The sequence below is a fragment of the Triticum aestivum genome, chromosome 7A, assembly GCF_018294505.1.
Source record: "Triticum aestivum cultivar Chinese Spring chromosome 7A, IWGSC CS RefSeq v2.1, whole genome shotgun sequence".
In the NCBI taxonomy this organism is placed as follows: Eukaryota; Viridiplantae; Streptophyta; class Magnoliopsida; order Poales; family Poaceae; genus Triticum; species Triticum aestivum.
The window spans coordinates 63,906,377-63,924,414 of NC_057812.1; the positions used below are offsets into that span (position 1 = coordinate 63,906,377).

The 18,038-nt window shown below is 43.4% G+C and overlaps 2 protein-coding genes and 1 long non-coding RNA gene across 9 annotated transcripts; 1 reads left to right on the forward strand and 2 right to left on the reverse strand.

The window, feature by feature from the left end:
• The first annotated feature begins 3,044 nt into the window (after nucleotides 1-3,044).
• On the forward strand, nucleotides 3,045-8,554 carry LOC123150694 (uncharacterized). 3 transcript variants are annotated; one of them, XM_044570525.1, is made up of 2 exons: nucleotides 3,045-3,195; nucleotides 7,177-8,554. In XM_044570525.1, the coding sequence occupies exons 1-2, from the start codon at nucleotides 3,136-3,138 to the stop codon at nucleotides 8,035-8,037; spliced, it is 921 nt and encodes a 306-aa protein (XP_044426460.1). In that variant the 5' UTR covers nucleotides 3,045-3,135; the 3' UTR covers nucleotides 8,038-8,554. The 3 variants fall into 3 exon arrangements, with proteins under 3 accessions (XP_044426460.1, XP_044426462.1, XP_044426461.1); XM_044570527.1 differs by lacking the exon at nucleotides 3,045-3,195 and adding an exon at nucleotides 5,835-6,046; XM_044570526.1 differs by lacking the exon at nucleotides 3,045-3,195 and adding an exon at nucleotides 5,865-6,053.
• A 1,265-nt stretch (nucleotides 8,555-9,819) lies between these two features.
• LOC123150695 (uncharacterized) lies at nucleotides 9,820-11,555 on the reverse strand. Of its 5 annotated transcripts, none has more exons than XR_006475307.1 (4): nucleotides 10,966-11,555; nucleotides 10,681-10,833; nucleotides 10,397-10,621; nucleotides 9,820-10,325 (listed from the first exon to the last, which is right to left on the reverse strand). XR_006475307.1 is itself a non-coding variant. In XM_044570529.1 (4 exons), the coding sequence occupies exons 1-3, from the start codon at nucleotides 11,204-11,206 to the stop codon at nucleotides 10,551-10,553; spliced, it is 465 nt and encodes a 154-aa protein (XP_044426464.1). In that variant the 5' UTR covers nucleotides 11,207-11,555; the 3' UTR covers nucleotides 9,820-10,428; nucleotides 10,526-10,550. The 5 variants fall into 5 exon arrangements, 3 of the variants coding, with proteins under 3 accessions (XP_044426464.1, XP_044426463.1, XP_044426465.1); XR_006475308.1 differs by having other exon boundaries at nucleotides 10,397-10,428; nucleotides 10,526-10,621; nucleotides 10,681-11,555; XM_044570529.1 differs by having other exon boundaries at nucleotides 9,820-10,428; nucleotides 10,526-10,621.
• Nucleotides 11,556-14,508: 2,953 nt separating this feature from the next.
• On the reverse strand, nucleotides 14,509-16,346 carry LOC123150924 (uncharacterized). Its single transcript, XR_006475415.1, has 2 exons — nucleotides 15,157-16,346; nucleotides 14,509-14,732 (listed from the first exon to the last, which is right to left on the reverse strand). It is a non-coding gene; the product is annotated as an uncharacterized lncRNA (long non-coding RNA).
• Between the last annotated feature and the right edge of the window lie 1,692 nt (nucleotides 16,347-18,038).

Consider the following 18,038-nt stretch of genomic DNA (forward strand, 5'->3'; position numbering starts at 1 on the left):
GAGATAGAGGATCTCCCTGCCGTAAGCCTCTCGATGGTATAATAGCTTCTGTTTCCACTCCATTGAACCTTATTTTATAAGTCACTGAGGAGACACATTGCATTATCATTTCCACCCAAGCTGGGTGAAACCCCAATTTTAGCATCATTTGTTCTAGAAAACCCCATTCTACTCTATCATATGCCTTCATCATGTCCAATTTTACTGCACAAATTCCATTCGATCCATGGGTCTTCTTCTTTATTGCATGAAAGCATTCATAAGCTACTAACACATTGTCAGTAATTGGTCTTCCAGGTACAAAAGCACTCTGTGTTGGAGAAATTACCTCTGGAAGTATCTTCTTGAGTCTGTTTGCAATCATTTTTGATATGATTTTATAGACAACATTGCACAAACTAATAGGTCGATATTGAGTGATTACCTCCGGGCTGTCAACCTTAGGAATTAACACAATATTAGTTTGATTCCATCCGGTCGGTATCTTCCTGTTGTGGACTGGCTCTAGCACCTCATCCGTAAGTTCATCGCCTAGGATGTGCCAGAAGCGTTTAAAGAAAATTGCATGCAGTCCATCAGGCCTGGGTGCCTTCATATCCCCAATCTGAAACAAGGCTTTCCGTACCTCCTCCCGTGTGTACGGCTCCATCAATGATGTGTTCATTTGTGTACTGGCTTTTGGTTTCACCGTATTCAGCAAGCCTTGATCATAATCTGTAACATCAGAGGAAAAGAGGCCAGAGAAATAATTTGAAATAAGTGGGTTGAGGTTATCATTTCCCTCTACCCACCCATTATTATTATCCTTCAGTTTCTTAATCAGATTTCTCCTCTTCCTAGCAGAGGCAAAATTATGAAAATATTGACTATTGCGATCCCCTCTACGAAGCCATCTAATGTTACCTCTCTGGGCCCAGAAGATTTCCTCTTGATCTAGCAAATTTTCTATCAAAACTAATAATTCTTTTTGCCTCGAGCGAACCTCATTTGTGAAAGGAACTTGCATCAGTTTTTCCAGCTCCTTTTGCGCTTCATTCAAGCGAATCCGAGGTCCCTTAAGGACCTTCCTATCCCATTCATGCAGATCACGGTGGACAGCATCCACTCTCTCATGCACATTGGTATAAAGGCCTTGATGATGTGCCTTTTGCCATGTTGTTTTTATGATCTCTTCCACCGTTTCTTCTTCTAGCCATCTTGCTTCGAAATGCCTTTTATATTGTGGCTTTGCTTCTGCCACACCCGCAAGGTACTCTGTATCCAACATTATGGGCCTATGATCTGATTTGCCCATATCCAAGTTACACAGGCCTGCATATGGGTGCATACTTATCCACCCGCCGTTCGTCACAGCTCGATCAAGTCGCTCTTTCAGACCACCCTTGAACCACGTGAATTTATCCCCCACGTATCCCAGGTCTTCGAGATCACAATCTGATAATGCGTCCTAGAAAGCTTGCAATCGGGCTTGCTGTCTTGGCGCCCCTCCCTCTTTTTCTGATGACAGTAAGATCTCATTAAAGTCACCAATAATGACCCAAGGTAATCTAGACTGGGCGTGCAAGTCTCGTATATATTGGTATGTACGATCCTTGTGTTCCCAGCTAGGTTCTCCGTATATACCCGTCATTCTCCAAATATCTCCATTTGTCTCATGCACATGAACATCAATCCCTCCTCGTGCGGTGGTCTGGAAGTAGATCCTCACCTCCTTCTTCCAGACCATTAGCAAACCGCCCGTTCTACCATCCAAGCAAGGTGCCACAATTCTCTCGTCCATGCCCAACTTTCTCATCAACCTTTCTGCCTTATCCTCATCCAAATGCGTTTCGGACAGAAAAAACGCATCCGGTTTATGTCGCCTCTGGATATCCAGGAGCGAACGAACTGTCGGGGCACCGAGGAGACCCCGACAGTTCCAGCTTATAATTTTCATTGGTTCCGGCGATCCTCCTCAAAGGAGGTCGCCAATGAACTGCTCCCATGTTGATTCTCCATCTCTGTCCCTGCCCTAAGCCTCTTATTGTCATGTATTTTCTGCGGCGTGCTAAGCTGGCTTTTATCAACAACTCCTTTACTGTTGTTCTCAATCAACAGTACTTTCTCAGTAACATGTCCCGTACTAGGTGTACTGACCGGAGTTCCATCCTGGCCAATGAGCCTCTTTCGCGCCGTAGGGATGATGGTATCACCCAGGTCCATGTCAGCGGCTTCTTGCTCATTTGGGTCACCCGGGTTTCCTCTTCCTCCACCTCGGCCTCCTCCTCTTCCCATGCTTCCTCCACCTCTAGGGATATTAGTATTCCCCCTTCCACCACCATTATCAAACTGCACGAGCAACCATTCTCCCCATTCACAAGACTCAGGGGTATGGATTCCATCGCCACACTCTGTTACCTCATGACCAATTAACCCACAAAAGTTGCAGAATTTTGGGAGTTTTTCGTATTCCACAGGATACCTTTTCATCTCTTTCAGGGTCAGTGACAGATCCAATTCTTTCTCCTCCTCTCCGCAGAGATTCAAACCCTCGAACTTGCTTTCAAGATTGGATTCAAGCGGGGGAACCGCATCCCCGCCGCCGATGTTACCAGATGCGTCGCCGCCTCCAAGGCCACCCGCCAGGGTTTCCTTCATGCTTTCCGCCATGGTGTCACCTCCTGCAGCCGCCAGACGACCACCGCTTGGAGTTTTTACGTAAGGATTTGCCGCAGGTTTGGCTAAATCTGGATATACTCTCGCGCTGCCGCGAGAGAAACTAGGGAACCCTAGGTCGCCCTAGGGGAAAAAAACAAAATATAAGTTTCATGATTTCTACAAATCACTACAATGTTGTCGCGTCCTACTAGTATAACATGAAGTCGATACACAACGATCGACGGCCCTCCCAAAGGCCCTAACTCAAACAGACATAGTAAAATCTGTAGAAGGAAAGGGCCCATACTAAAGCCCAATCACAGTTACGGCCTCCGCTTTTCCTACTACTAGCCCATGGCGTTATTACCCTAGCCCCCCAACGTGATTAACGCGTGATTTGTGGGGATTATCGTTGGGCGCTGGCGGCTGCCGCTGCCTCTTGTGCTCCCTGCCCATGAGTAGACATTTGAGTCCGATTAATCAACACACACCGGCTCCATGAGGAGCGACCTGCAGATTACTCGTGTCAATTCTCTAGCGTCCCAGTCAACCAGCAAGGTTAGCATCAGTACTGTCTACTAATCTCTCTGAACTCTCATTTTAGATGCATAGAAATTTCTATATCCAATTTTAGTTATTTTAATGGTGACCTACAATGCTAATTCATTTAAAATTTATTTTGCTGATCTGCTTAGCAGTTATAAAAAAAGCGCCGTCAAACATCACAAAGATTAATTCAATTTTTATGCATGTTGTTTTGAGTTCTCAACCTACTGATTATTGTTAATGGGGCTAATGCGCAAGTTATCAATGCCGGTCCAATTGAAGCCGTCTATTGAATTGCATGATAATCTACACTGAGAAGTGAATTATCTTGCAATCAGGTCATCTTCTGATGAAATAATTAGTAATTTTTATCTTATTGGCAATTATAGGGTAAACTTTAACTTATACAAATTGAACTATACTTTAATTGCGTCCAAGTGACGCATCAATACAGTATTGCAGTAAAAAAAATCCATTGACTTTTTTCAAGTTTACTTGCCTCCCCCCCCCCCCCCCCCCCCCCCCCCCCCTCCCATATTCAAATCCTGGCTCCATCCCTGTGGCTAGCAGCACTACACTAGAACAAGGAGCAATATACCGGAATGAGGAGATCCTGGGATCGAACCCTGTGTCGCTTATAGGGAGACCTAGCTCTCGCGATTTTTGTGCTCTGTCATTACTGGAAAATTAAACCAACTCCATGTTTTTAGAGAAAAAAATATAGAGCTCTTTCATACAACATTTTTAAAAGACGAGGGCGGCAACGCCATTAACGATCTAGTAGTACATCATAAATGGATTGAGGCATAGGATCTTCAAACATGTATTTTCTTTAGCAAAGTGGGTAAGATCGTGCCCTTTTTATAGTTGTTTAAATTTGATTACGACACACAATCAACCATACCAAGTATTTCCCTCCTCCCCATCCCTGAGTGAGTCCCAAGCTAGAGTTTCTCAGTCTCCCGTCAGCGATGTTGTTGATCTGCCTTGTCTTGTGTGGTCTTAGGGCCATGAAGGCGCGGGTGTATCCCGACCCTTGCCGGTGGGATGGCTCATGCTATGTGCTTAGGTTATTTAGGGTTTGTATCCTTCTCCGAAAGATGAGGCGGCGGCGGCTTCCTGAAGATGGAATAACGTTCTTCCTGCCTAGCCCCCTCTCGGTGCTACGTATAGCGTCCTTGGAGAGTGTGTGGAGGTGCGTCCCCAGCGGATCTTGTGGGATTCGGTCGGTATTTGTCTTCGGTGGATCTATTTAGATTCGGCCTTCATTTGTGTGTGTTCGTGTGCCTTCAGGTCGGATCCTTCTGATATACACTTTTCATAGACGACGGTTGTTGTTCCGGTGTGCTGGTCGTTTAGGGTCTTACCATGGTGATTTCCCGACTGTCTACTACAATAAGGTTTGCCCGACTCTGGTGAGGGAGTGGCAATGACGGCAGCGCGCCTTCGGCTCGCTCCAGTGCTTGGAGTCATCGCCAGGTGGTCTATTCTTGCGTTCTTTGTACATGATGTTTTATAGAAATTGGAATTTTTCTTGCAACAAAAAATGACACGTAATCCTAGAAATTATTTTTTAGTCTTTTTTTAGAATCAATTTTAGTCTAATCCCACAAATTAATAATGACCAACAATGATATTAATTCTCCTTGAATAAGACCCAAGTTGTCCCAGTGGGCCGCCCTTGCCCATTCCCCCTCTCTAGTAACCGAAGAACTTAAAAACCGCAGCGACTATTTGTCGCTTTAAGTGACGCGAGAGGGCAACTTTCGCTGAAGGTTTTCCTCCACCTACGTCGTATTGGGCCGGCCCACTCGCCAGCACGTATAGATTAAAAATTCAAGAGATGAAATGGGTGAACAATGATTCGATCCCTGGCCTGCAAGCAGTTCGATTGGTGCTTCTACTTGAGGCTTTTTCGAGCCTTTTTTCTGTTTTTCCTTTTATTTCTTTTATTTTTTATTCTTTCTTGCATTTTGTTTCTTCATCTTTGGTTTTTTGCCTTTTGTTTCTTCTCCATTTTTTCTTTGGTTTTTTGTTTTCTTCTCCATGTTTTGTTTTTCTTTTGTTTTTTCTTATGTTTGTTTTCGTTTTCACTCTACATTTTCGTATGTTTCATAAACATTTTTTAGTAAGTGATCAACATTTTTTGTGTACACGTTCAACATTGTCCAAACTCTTATTCAATATTTTTCAAATAATTATTCAACATTTTTTAAAATACTTGTTCAAAATTTTAGTACTTATTCAACATTTTTCAAATACTTGTTCCACATTTTTCAAATACTTATTCAACATTTTGAATACTTAGTCAACATGTCAAATACTTGTTCAACATTTTTCCAATACTCGTTCAACAATTTTTAGTACTTATTAAACATTTGTCAAATACTTGTTAAACATTTTTAACTCTTATTCAAAAATTTCCAAAACTTGTTGAACACATTTCAAATACCTATTTAACATTTTTTTAATGCTTATTCAACATTTTTCAGATATTTTTAAACATTTCTAATATGTGTTTTTGAAGAGTGTTTTTTGCATATATATGTAGAACTTTTTAAAGTATAAAGAAAGGTACAAAAATAAAGGAAAAAAACAAGAACAGAAAAAAGGAAAGAAAAAGGCTGCGGCCTCCTGCGCGGCTGGGCCGGCCCATCTGGGCTCCCCACAGCACGAGGCTTTGCCCCTGTGCTCGCTTAAAGCGAGACATAGGGGCGCCCCTAAAATACCCCAAACTCTCACCGCCGATCCCAATCCCTACCTCACCGCCGATGTGAGCCACGCCGGAGATTCCCAAGCCGCGGGCGCTTCCTGCCGCCGAATCGATTCCCTCGCAGGCGAGGCCACTAGGAGGACCTCTGGAGTAAGCTGTAAGCCCTAGCTCCTCTACCATTTCTAGTCAGGGCTCAGGGGTTAATTTAGTTGGTTGGGCGGATCGACGATGTACCTGCCCAACGTTGTCTCCTCCAGTAGATCCGTGCTTGGAGACGGAAATTTTACCTGCTGTAGACCACAAATGCTTAGGAATATGTGCCTCCGATGAGCACCGGCGTAAGTTTCGCCGTGCCCTGAAAACAAATATCATCTCTTTTGCAGATTTCCACTTAATTTGCCTAACCAAATTACTAGTATTCCTTTTCTTTTGGTAGATTTACTACACCTGAGAAATCATGTTTAGGGATATGTACTTGGTTCAGATGTACACCTATCACGGTTTCAGCATGGCACCCCTCTTTTTCAAATTGCTCTTTACCTGACCAACATTTGTTTTTTTTTAGTTCATCTACACTTGCTAACAGAGTCTTGATCTGATGTAAAGTAAAATATTCAGTGATATACTTGGCTTCTGATGGAATGCGCAGGCATTGTTTCAGTTTCAGTCTGTAATTGAATAAGATGGTAGTTCTTTTTCTCTACATATTTTACTTGACAGAATGCCCTCCTCTGCTTTTTCTTCTATACACAAAACGAACACGTACTGTGTGCTGTAACTGATCATTAACACTGGGACATTGCAAATTAGAATTGGGAAAATGATTACTTCAAAATTGGTATACTCATGCTGCTTCTGTGGCGTTTCTAGTTTGAGGAAAAGGAATCAAAGGGTTATCTTTTGTGTCATAGTCGTACATCTCATTATCTAGAAAAATAGTGCTTAGTATACTGTCTAATCTTAGTTTGCAGACTTGCAGTTATGACTTACGATGAAAAGTAAATAGTGCTAGTGTGCTGTCTACTGCAGCTGTTAATAACAAGTGCAAGAAGCATAAATGTGTAGTGCAAGGCTAGTATTGCGATGTAGTATCACTAGTTCATTTTTGTGTGATGGATTTATGGTTCCCCTGCATCTTCATATTTTGATAATAGCCTGAACTTCTTCAGCTTTCTTATAAAATTGAGCTGATGACCTTTGGTCTTAGAATGGTACAAGAAACATATGTATTGCTAGTTGCAGTTCTTACTCTGTTTAACTATGAATGTCTTCGCTTGTAGACTTGTATGATGGAGGCTGCAATGTATCGCCATTGGTCAGATCTTCAGCCGGAACTCCTGGGCCTTGTTCTCAAGCACCTGCCCTCCCTGTCTGACCGTGTTCGTCTAAGAGCAGTCTGTCGCACCTGGCGCTCTAATAGTATGTTGCAGCCCCTTCCTCTGCCATTCCCGTGGCTCACCCTCCCAGACGGTACTTTCCTCAGCATTCCAGGCAGTGAAATTCACCGCATACCTGTACCAGAAGGTGCTTGTTGCCAAGGCTCCATTGACAACTGGCTATTCCTCATTGACAATGGTAATGTGTGCTCATTGATGAATCCTTTCTCCAAGACTGCATTAGAGCTTCCTAATCTAGTGGCTGTTTGGGAGCGTGAGATACGTTACCACTCTGACCGTAAACCAATTTTCTATAAGTTGGTGGTGCCCTCTCCCCTGGACTCATCACCTCATTCCCCTGTCGTTGCACTAATCATGGACGATGGTTGTTTCCATACACTCTGTATTAGCCAGCCACCGATCGCCACTGCCTCGCTCAGAGATAATAAGGATCCACGACTGTTCCTCAGTGATGTTGTATTCTTCAACGGGAAGTTGTACGCATGGGGTCGCTTCGGCCAGCTATTCATCGTTGATTTGGATAATGACCGTACCATTTCATCCATCAGCTGCATAATTGACTCTTTGGGTGACATAGGTGGAACACCTCAAGATTTGTCCATAGCAGAGGAGTACATGGTAAAACCGTATCTCATTGAATGTGGGGGTAAACTGTTGCTGGTGGCAAGATGGTTTCGCTGCACGCCACGTTCGACAAGCTACGATGTCTTTGAACAAGCGTACTGCCGTGTTTCAGGTCTTTGAGGCAGACCTGCACACCAGCCCCGGTCGATGGAGAAAGGCCACTGAGTTGGGTGGCCATGCGCTCTTTCTTGGCCAACATGGCTCCAAGTGCCTGCCTGCTGTGGAATGCAGTGGATACCATGAGGATTGCATCTACTTCATGTGTGACTATGTCTGGCCGACCTCTTCTGCGAATCCTCTTTGCGACTCTGGTGTGTACAGCATGAGGGATGGCACAATCACGCCATTGATGTCAGAGGCAGCAGCAGCACCGCTGCAGCGTGTTGGACAGTGGCGGCCCACATGGTTCTTCCCTCCTCAAGCTGTGTGATCAATCCATCAGGTTTTGTTCTGTTGTTTTGGAGATTCTCAGCACATATATGCCTCCCTTGTTCTGCTGAAGCCCTGTCATCCCACCCAGCCTGGGTGCTTCTCATGACTTTTACCATAGCAATCTGCTACTGTGTTATCTTTATTACCATGATTGTGTACACATCAAAAGTCTTGTGGATGATCTTATATGGGATGTGTATTTGAATGCGCAGTCTTCATGATAGCAACTTGTGAGTTTGTGTCATGTACTTGAACAAACTTTTTCTTTTTGCCCTGAAGCTGAAACAAACTTGGGAGGCCCATTAGCCCTGAATCAGGATCACTGTGATACCAAGTTTTGCTCTGAACTATGATCATCCTGCAACTGAGATAAATAAATCAGGATCGTGCACACAAGTGGTCAAATTGTCTGCTTAAGAAGTGATGGTTCAGTTTTGGTCTCAGATAAGATAAATTATAATGTTACAAATAATTCCATACAGATGTATTAAATATTATCTTCAACTTTCTGATCATAATATTTCTTTTATAAATTTTATGAGTGAAGAGATTGTGAAGTTTGACTGCATACATTTTGGGAGAACATTTTTGATTAGACGAAATATAGCTGCGTGTTTTTCTAGGGGTGCAAACCAGTTGAGTTTGGCCGAGCTTGTTGTATAAAACGAGGGAGTCCAATTTGACTCGAGCTGCAGAGTATGTTTATACCCAGCTTTTAAAATCGCGAGACGCTTTAGCTAGAAAAAAAAAACTTAAACATCTCAATAGTGTTGACAATGTGATTGCCTAAAAATTTGGAGATTACTAGATGATACCCCGCGCATTGCTGCGGGAATTTGTAGCATCGTATAGGAGAAGGATTTAGTAAGTGAGTAAATTGTAAACCGTGAAAAAAAATCCTTCAAAGAGTTATGAGAGGCTTCAAATTTTTAATTGATAAAGAAGGTTAGCTTGTCGGTTTCAAAATGTTTTCATAGTACCAAAGTAGTGAACTTTTTGTCAGATTATCAACGAAGATTGAACCAATGAATGATGATGCATATGACAATTCTTAGTTGAATATGCTGGAACAGACAGACCTATTATGAAGATTAAAAAGGTGAATTAGCTATTTTTACTTGAACACGCTGAAAGAGATAGCCTTATATGGAGAACAAAAGGGTTATCTAAGGTGACTGAGTGAAATTCTGAAGACGTACATTTCACAGAACTGAAAATGTGTCGCATCAACTAACCTCGTCCATTCTTATCTGACAAATACAATGGTTCTTTTCAGGAGAATACATAATAGTACATCCAATAGGGACTACTAAATATTGAACTGGTTCGAAGCACCATAACTAAGAAAAACACATGTTAAATGTTGCAGATCTTCACAAACTGAGGAAAAAAGTTAGACTGAAAAATACCAGTTCTTGACTTCTTGTGTAATCTCTACTTGGATCGTGAACCATATACTACATCCTAAGATCAATTTAGGCGGATTCAATATTCGCTGGGCATAAAGACCAATCATGATATAGCAATATATTGATTCTACATAATAAGAATCAGTTTGCGCTAGCCCCATCGGACATAATCTATTAAAAAATGTAGTAGCACATACGTGATACTTTCATTCAACTATGTGTGTTGGTGATTCCTGTCTATAAAGAATCCAATCTCATCATAAGAATTCATATGACCGAACAAAAGGAAATCATTGATATGCTCCAGCGCCATATGACATGAAAGCATCAGTCGAAAATGTGGAGAACATGTCAGGAAATTTATTTGGATCCATCTGCAGCAATGGCCTTCCTGCAAATGGCACATGACGAAGAGTAAAATTTCACGAAAATCTAGTTATGTAGATCTACATCCAACCTGACTGAGAAAATGGAGATGGCAGATCAAGATGAGCGACATGACTGGCTCAGGTATCATTCATCGTCTAGTTTGAGTTAGATAAACATATGCGTGCGGCAGCCTATAATCTGTTGCAAAAAAAATAATCAAGTGTTCTTCATTGTTGTATCCAATTGATTGCAGATTGAAAGACACTTACCACTTCTTCCAATTAAATCAAACACCATGAATCTGGTACATCAACAAATTGAACGGGTAGGAAGCAAGAGTCAATAAGAATCCCAAATTATGCAAGATGGTTGAACACCTAATAAAGATGAAGGTGTACATGTAGAGTGATTCGGATTTGCCGATCAGGTGGCTGCGTGGTGGCACCGTGGCGGCGGCGAGGGCTCCAGTTTTGTCCGCCCAACACACTTGGTGCCTGAAGGAGAAGGGGATGAGCCATGGTAGAGGCTTGAACTCACGTTCAGGAAGACGTACCATAGAGTTTTTCAGATTCCCAAGCAGGCGTCCTGTAGGTGCGGTGGTGGCAGCCAGGTCTCCAATTTTTCCCATCTAGACACTGGACGGAGATGAGCATCGACGAAGGAGGCTTCAACTCGGTTTGACTTCCCAGAGCAAACATTAACAAATCTGGATAGGAGTTTGGACACCCAGCTATTGATAGTACTGATGCAAATAGAGAAGATCGGGAGGGAGAAGAAAATCTACCAGATTCGTCTAGAAAATAGCATGGGAGACGATGGATGAATTAAACTTGTGTACCGCGGCCTGATGGGATTGCTTGCCGCCGCTGCCGGCTTCTTTTGCCCCAGATGGTTCGTGGCTGTCTGTGCGAGGAGGGGCCGTACCAGGGCAACGCCTGCGCACAGGCTTCCTCAGTTGCGCGGGATGGCCGCATCAGGCGCGTCCGGAGCGTCCGGCGTGAGAGGCCCGGAGCAGAGCGTCCGACTGGAATCGGGGCCGCGACGGCGATGGCCGCGTCTGGTGCATCTGAGGACGCCATCTGGCGAGGAAGGACCGGAACAGAGCAGCTCGTCCGAGGCCGCCGGCGGAAGGAGGGCCCGGAGCAGAACAACGGCGCGCGCACAGACTGATTTGGCTGCACCGGGATTGCGGCATCGATCACTCCTTCCACGGGAAAAAGGTTGATGGGAATCCAACGCGAGCGCCATAGCTAAGAGCTCGAACGTGCTTACAATCAGGAAGGGCCTTGGTGCGGTGCGGGAGGAAGTGCCTTGGTGCGATGTACTATGTATAGTGCGAAGGTATTGGAGGGACGGGGAGATTGTAAAACGGAGGGGTGGATGATTGCTCACATCCCCCATCCGTTTCATGTGCGTTTGTGGTGGGGAGACCGGGAGTGGCAGAAGAATAGGAGAAGATGAGCAGTCGGGGAAATTAAGGCCTGGAGACATGCGCAGTTGGCGGGTGGCTGGGAAAAAACTGACGGCAGACGTGGCACTGTGATAGGTGGATATGCTTTACTGAATGATGACGTGGCATAAAGCCGATGTGGACAGTGTGCATGTTGAGAAAATTGGTAATAGTGGGGATCAACTTCTTAAGAATGTTAGATTTGTGTTTCCATGTTAAACACTAAAAAGTCTAATTTATGTTAATAGGTGATGATTTTTTATTCCAAGCATAGGATGTAAAAATATTGTAAATTTTGTTCTATTTATTACTCCATATAATAACATGATAAAATGGTACCCTAAAAAGACTAATTTTTTCAGCTGGGCCGTATCGATGGAGGATTGAGGTCCCTTTTTCAGCTGGGCCGTGAGGCTTCGTTGGACTGGGTGGGCCAGTATAATTCGGCCAGGCTTCGGTACACGGAGTCACGGACGACTTTAGTCAGGAAAGATTGTCTCAAAAAAAAGTCAGGAAAGATCGATCGATCATGCTTGCCTTGAAATAAAGAGGAGTTTTAAAAAAGAAGAGAAAGACTAAAAGAAAGCCTAAAAAGGGAATGATCGATCCCGCGTGGCGATTGTGGGAAGAGCTTGACGAAAAGAAGTTGCACAGGGCCGTGATAGGAGAAATTATTTATGCAAAAACGTCTTAAGAGAGATTATTTATGCACAATCATTTTGTTATTGTGAATAAATACAAAAATGTCCATCCAATCCAAGTTAATCGCAGCTGTACTAGAGTTGTGTCAAAAAAATTTATTAGAGGGAGTAGTTCTTCTCTACATGTGAGCATCATTATTCTTGTGAATCAACCTATGGTTGGATGGTTAAAGGGACTGTGGTATTCCCAGTCCATCAGGGTTCAAATCCTAGTGCTCGCATTTATTCCTGGATTTATTTCAGGATTTCCGGCGATGCGCATTCAGTGAGAGGAGACGTTCCCGTCGACGATGAGGCGCCTATGGTGATTTCATAAATCTCAAGATACACTCACATGGTTTTAACACACATCTAACCATCAACATGTTTTAAAATTTGAACTTTTGAGTTTTATTCGTTTAATAACGAGAAAATTCTGATTTTTATAGGCTTTGAACTTCACCATTTTTAAATTTGCACTTCTTAATTTTTGGTTAGTAACGGGAAAATTCTATTTTTGATAAACATCGGACCACTTCGTTATTTTAATTTAAACTTCTAGTTTTTTGAAATAGGGAAAATCATTTATATATTATTTGAACTTCACCTTTTTCGTTTATGAGTTTTATAAAAATGCAAAAAATGGAGTTGTGTTTTTTATTTTTTGAATAGGTAAATCCTAGGTTTTGATAAACTCTGAACTTCTTTCTTATTTTAATTTGAACTTCCTCTTTTTTATTTTAGAGTAAAGTATTGTTTTTTATTTTCAAATAAACATCAAATTTGACTACCTTTTCAACTTGAACTTCATCGTTGATAATTTAAAAAAATGGATATATGTATTTTTTTAGAACAGAAAATCATAGATTTTTTAATAAACATCTACACTTTTTTAAACTTTTTTAGGTGTTCCTTTATTTTAATTTCAAGTTCTTCATCTTATTATTTAGTAACGAGAAAAATCTGAGCTTTTTATATATTTCGAACTACTCTCTTATTTTAATTTGAACTTCTTAGTGTTATTCTTAGAAAAAAATGTTTTCAAATAAGCATCAAACAAAATTTTTAAAAATAAAATTTCCTACTTTTATTTTTCCTAGAAATGGAAATAATTTGATTTTTCCGTATACTTCTCCGTTATTTTATTAGAACTTCTCGATTTTTATTTGTTTAGCAGCAAGGAAAATCTGTTTTTTAAAATTTGAACTTCATAGGTTTCTTGAACCAAACTTCTCGGTTTTTTTAAACGGTGAAAATCAAATGATTTGTTATTCTAAATTGAACTTCTAGGTTTTTATTAATTTTGAAAAGTAAAATTTCAGATTTTTTTAACTTTTGACTACATTGTTATTTTTAATTTGAACTCCTATATTTTTTTGAATGGGGGAAATCATTCTTTGCTCAAAATCCTTTTTTACAGACATCGAACATCACCATTTTCTAAATTTGAACTTCTTGGTTTTATTCTTTTAAGAATGAGAAAAAACTAAAATTTTAATAGACATCTAAACTTTTCATTTTTTTTATTTGAATTTCTTAATTTTATTGGTTAGTAATGGGGAAAACCCTTTTTTATAAACATTGGACAGCACCGATATTTTAATTTGAACTTCTAGTTTTTTTAAAATGGGAAAACCATTTTTTTAGAAATTCTTTTGAAATGTTCCTCTTTTTTATTTGAACTTCTTGATCAATTTTTTTGAGCTTCTGGATATTTTTAAATATCAACATCCTCGTGAGTTTTTGTAAAACTCTACTTTTTAATGCAATGTAACATCACACTTTTCATATTCTCCCCAAATGTTTTGCGAATGGCATATTGTTTCAAGTTGATGATATGATACATATTTGAACTAGCACACCTAGCTAGTTCATGTTTTTCAATTGTTTTTTTATGAAATGCAACAAGTTAAGATTCTTTGAACTCCTCTGCTGGTTATATATGAACATCACCATATGATTCCGGTGCATGGCATTTGAGTTGGCCCACAATCCTCCATCACGCTGACCCTCGCCGTCCTCCGGCTCTCCACTCCATAGTTGAACTTCAATTGCGCACATGCATACATGGATCCATCAAGATTCAAGAGTCAATGCAATCTTCAGTTATTTTCTTCAAATTTTGTTCTCGGCCCATGGCGTCCATCAATTCGTTCAATAATTCGGTGGCATGGAACAACAAAGACAGAACGTTTCTTTTGTTCTGCAGAACGCATGTGCAAAAACCGCCAACATTGATTTCGAGATAGTGTTGGTGTTCCAGAAAATATACTTTAACATACTTTTGACCTTCTCGAACAATTTCTTTTGACCTTCAGTCGTTTTTCCTTATTCCAATATAACTGATCCAACTTGACAACAACGTATAATGCTTTACAGCGCCAACATCGTGAGCATCTTCGCCCGTGTCAACGAGGAAGGAGTCCCTGAGACACGCTGTTGCACAGACACCAGCTCCACCAGCAATACACCGAGCTGCAAAACAAATTCAGTTAAAATCATGGTTCATAAACTACTATACATTTTGTAGTTAACATCATGCTTCACAAACTACTGGACATCATGGTTCACGGGGAGAGACGGGTAGAGAGAAGTACAAGTTTTCTTTTTGTGCAGTGAACAGTATAATCTTTTGCTAGTGTTCTTCAGATATTATAGAAATAAACTCTGAACTTGTAACTTGATAGAAACTGAACTTTGGTTCTTTTGGAAATTTGGAAGACTATGTGAGTTGCTTCCGCACAAGACACCAGCTACACACGCCTGGGAGAAGAGAAATTGAAAGCAGGCCTCTGTAATATCCAATCGATCACAAAAGTAGCAGCTTCATATCACAAGTTCAGAAGAACGTTCTACAGAGACTTCAAAACAACAAGCTAAAAGGTTGAAAGGTTATAACCTGCAGCAGCAAGTCATGCAAACTAGCGTGACAGTAGGCGTATAGCCCTTTTAGACCTTCGCTTACATCCATAGTAGAACTTCAGGGCGGCCACCGTATAGCTGTACTAGAACTTTTCATAAAACGTCTTTGCACTTGGTGTACAGTGGCCATAAGCGACAGCGGCCTCGAGCACGACTAGAGCCAACTCTCTGCAAGGGAGCCTTCGTATCCTTATCTGCTTACGGGTTCGGTACTGATTAGGCTTATCTCTGAACCCAAACAGGTATGGTATTGAGCAGGAGTACACTCTCCTCCTGAAGGACGTGAACTGACCTCTTCATTGGCCCATTGGTGGCTACCATGGCCCTCAGGCAAGAAAATTCTCAACAAATCTGTTCAAGCTTACGTAAAACATAAAACAAATATGTTCTTGAACTCAAAATTGTCCACAATTCACTGAAGGTAGTAGGTTTTCAGATGATATTGATTGTGTGCATTTGTGCAGGGGCCATACTACTGCGCCGCCGGCGCCGACAAGGCGCTCGGGCGCGACATCGTGGACGCACACTACAAGGCCTACCTCTACGCCGGGATCAACATCAGCGGTATCAACAGGGAGGTCATGCCCGGCCAGGTACGCAACTTGGTTCCTCTCTTGTCAAAAATGCTCTGCTAGGCGTGGGGTCTGGGAATTTCTGAACCTGATTCCTCATCTTGGTGACACGACACTGACAGTGGGAGTTCCAAGTCGGGCCATCCCAACCAGCACCAGTTTCTGTTGCTGCTACCGCCGGCGATGCGGAGGAGTCTGCGGCGATGGCTGGGGCGCAGTCTGCGATGACCCCAGTGCCTGCGAATGTCATCCCTCGCCCAGTCAGTTCGGGATCCTGCCGGATCCATGCGCACCGGTGCTCATGCGGGACGGTAGATGCAGCAGGGGCGCGTTGGAAGGTGGGCGGCGACGGCGACGTCAGAGTTGGTGGTGAAGGGTTCGCGCTGGGTGGTGGAGATGGTGGCGGGGGCTGGGGGTTCTGGGGCGGCACCGGCGAGCTGGTGTGGGTGGGCGACGGTGAATCCGAATCGGTGGTTTCTTGGGGCGGCGGCGCCTTGGGTTGTCGGGGCGGCGGCGGCGGCGCGCGAGGTTAGGCCGGGGGCGGCGGCGGCGGCGCGCGAGGTTAGGCCGGGGGCGGCGGCGGCGCGAGGGATCAGGGGCGGGGCGGCGGGTTGGTCGGGGGGTTCCTGGGGCAGCGACAACTGGGTCGGGATCGGGTGCGGGAGGTGGGGGATGGTTGGGTGGGCTCTTTTTTGTTCGCTGTCGGTTCGGGTGTTCGGGAACATTCGGATCGGACCCTATATAGGCCCGACATGATGCAAATAGTTATTCTAATCTCAGAATTAGAATAGTGTCACTATATATATATATTCTATGATTAACTAATGAAAAATTAATATATATTATGAATTCCATTTTTATCTGTTTTTGTATATTAATTTGAATCTAGCTGTTATCATTCACATATACATAATGGAAAGCGTATATACACACATTGAAACAGAAAATATAAGAATAAAAAACATAGTACACACATTGAAACAGAGCAATAAATAGAGCAATACTATGATTGTTGTGAATACAAAACTATCCACATTGAAACGACTTTTCAAAATAAAACGCGTCCACGAGACCATGACTAGTAGCCCTTGCCTACGGTAGCTCTTGGCTCTGCCTGAACTCGTGCAGGCGTTCGTCCAAGCGGTTGATGCGCTCGCAGTACATCTGAAGCCTGATCTCGAGCTCCAAGTTGGCTATTTCATCGGAGATCACCAGCTCGAGGATGCAACGGCCATATTCCTCTACTGTGCCCAGGTGGACACCTCGGCCAAGGAGGCGGTCGAGTCTACGGGCCAGCGTGTTGACATCTAGCGGGCTGCGGACAAGGCGAACGGTGCTGCGGGCATCCGGTACAAGTACGGCGGGGCCCGCCTCTGGTGCAAGTACGGCGCTGAGGGCCTCTGCCCACTCCTGGCGAGGAATGGGGGTACTAACAGGACGTGTGCCCAGCTGCGACACCCTGTCGATAGCAGGCAAGCGCCGATGGATCCGCTCTTGTTGTGCGGTGCACTGCGCCTCTCGCTCTGCGGTGCTCCAACGGCCGCTGCCCATCGGCGTGGACGCGCCTAGCTTGCTTTGCGGCGCGCCATCGATCATGTTCTGCGGCGAGCTGCAGCCTGTCTGTGCTGACATACCTATCTTGATCCGCGGCGTTCAAGTGCCATGCGCCAAAGGTCTGCTCAATCCTGCCGATGACGCGCATCATGGCGTCATCCATCGCGTTTCCGGGGAGCGCCTCAGCCTTGACGGGCCGTGGCGCCTGCTCGTTTTCCTCGTCGACGAGGTTGATGGCAGAGGCGACACTTTGGTGGGTTGTCATGCTTGGAAAAGATGGATGTGCTACAGGCTACGCTTGTCGCCTCCGTGCGTCGCGCGCCGCCTATGCGCAATATCGTTGGGTGGCGGGAAACAGGTGAGGAAATGGCGAGAAACAGTGGCGTGTTCATAAAACGCCATCAATTAATGGAAACTTAGCATAGAAGGAACATCGAGCTAGCACAAGAAGTAGATGATGATCAAATGAACACGGACCACACTAGGGAACCCGTTGATGATGAATTCATTAATCCCAAACGGATTAATTAGAAGCAATCGTCTGTGTTATTATCGGTCTTCCCACACATTTCTGATTACAGACCTGTTTGTCGCGTATCACACACATCTTGTTATATTGAACCGTTTTTTATCTCTTGTCTCGATGCAAATAGTTCATCCGAGTGAACTGCATGCCGTATATCTCACACACCTTCATCTGGCTGCCCGTTTTTTTGTGTTGCATAATCACAAA

Excerpts from the sequence above, each read along its gene's own strand:
- LOC123150694 (XM_044570525.1), top strand. The coding sequence starts at position 3,136 with ATGAGGAGCGACCTGCAGATTACTCGTGTCAATTCTCTAGCGTCCCAG. Across the intron at positions 3,196-7,176 it reads CGTCCCAGTCAACCAGCAAG|ACTTGTATGATGGAGGCTGC; the intron begins GTTAGCATCAGT and ends CTTCGCTTGTAG.
- LOC123150695 (XM_044570529.1), bottom strand. The coding sequence starts at position 11,206 with ATGGCGTCCTCAGATGCACCAGACGCGGCCATCGCCGTCGCGGCCCCG. Across the intron at positions 10,834-10,965 it reads AGCAATCCCATCAGGCCGCG|ATTTGTTAATGTTTGCTCTG; the intron begins GTACACAAGTTT and ends ACTCCTATCCAG. Across the intron at positions 10,622-10,680 it reads GGAATCTGAAAAACTCTATG|GCACCAAGTGTGTTGGGCGG; the intron begins GTACGTCTTCCT and ends CTTCTCCTTCAG.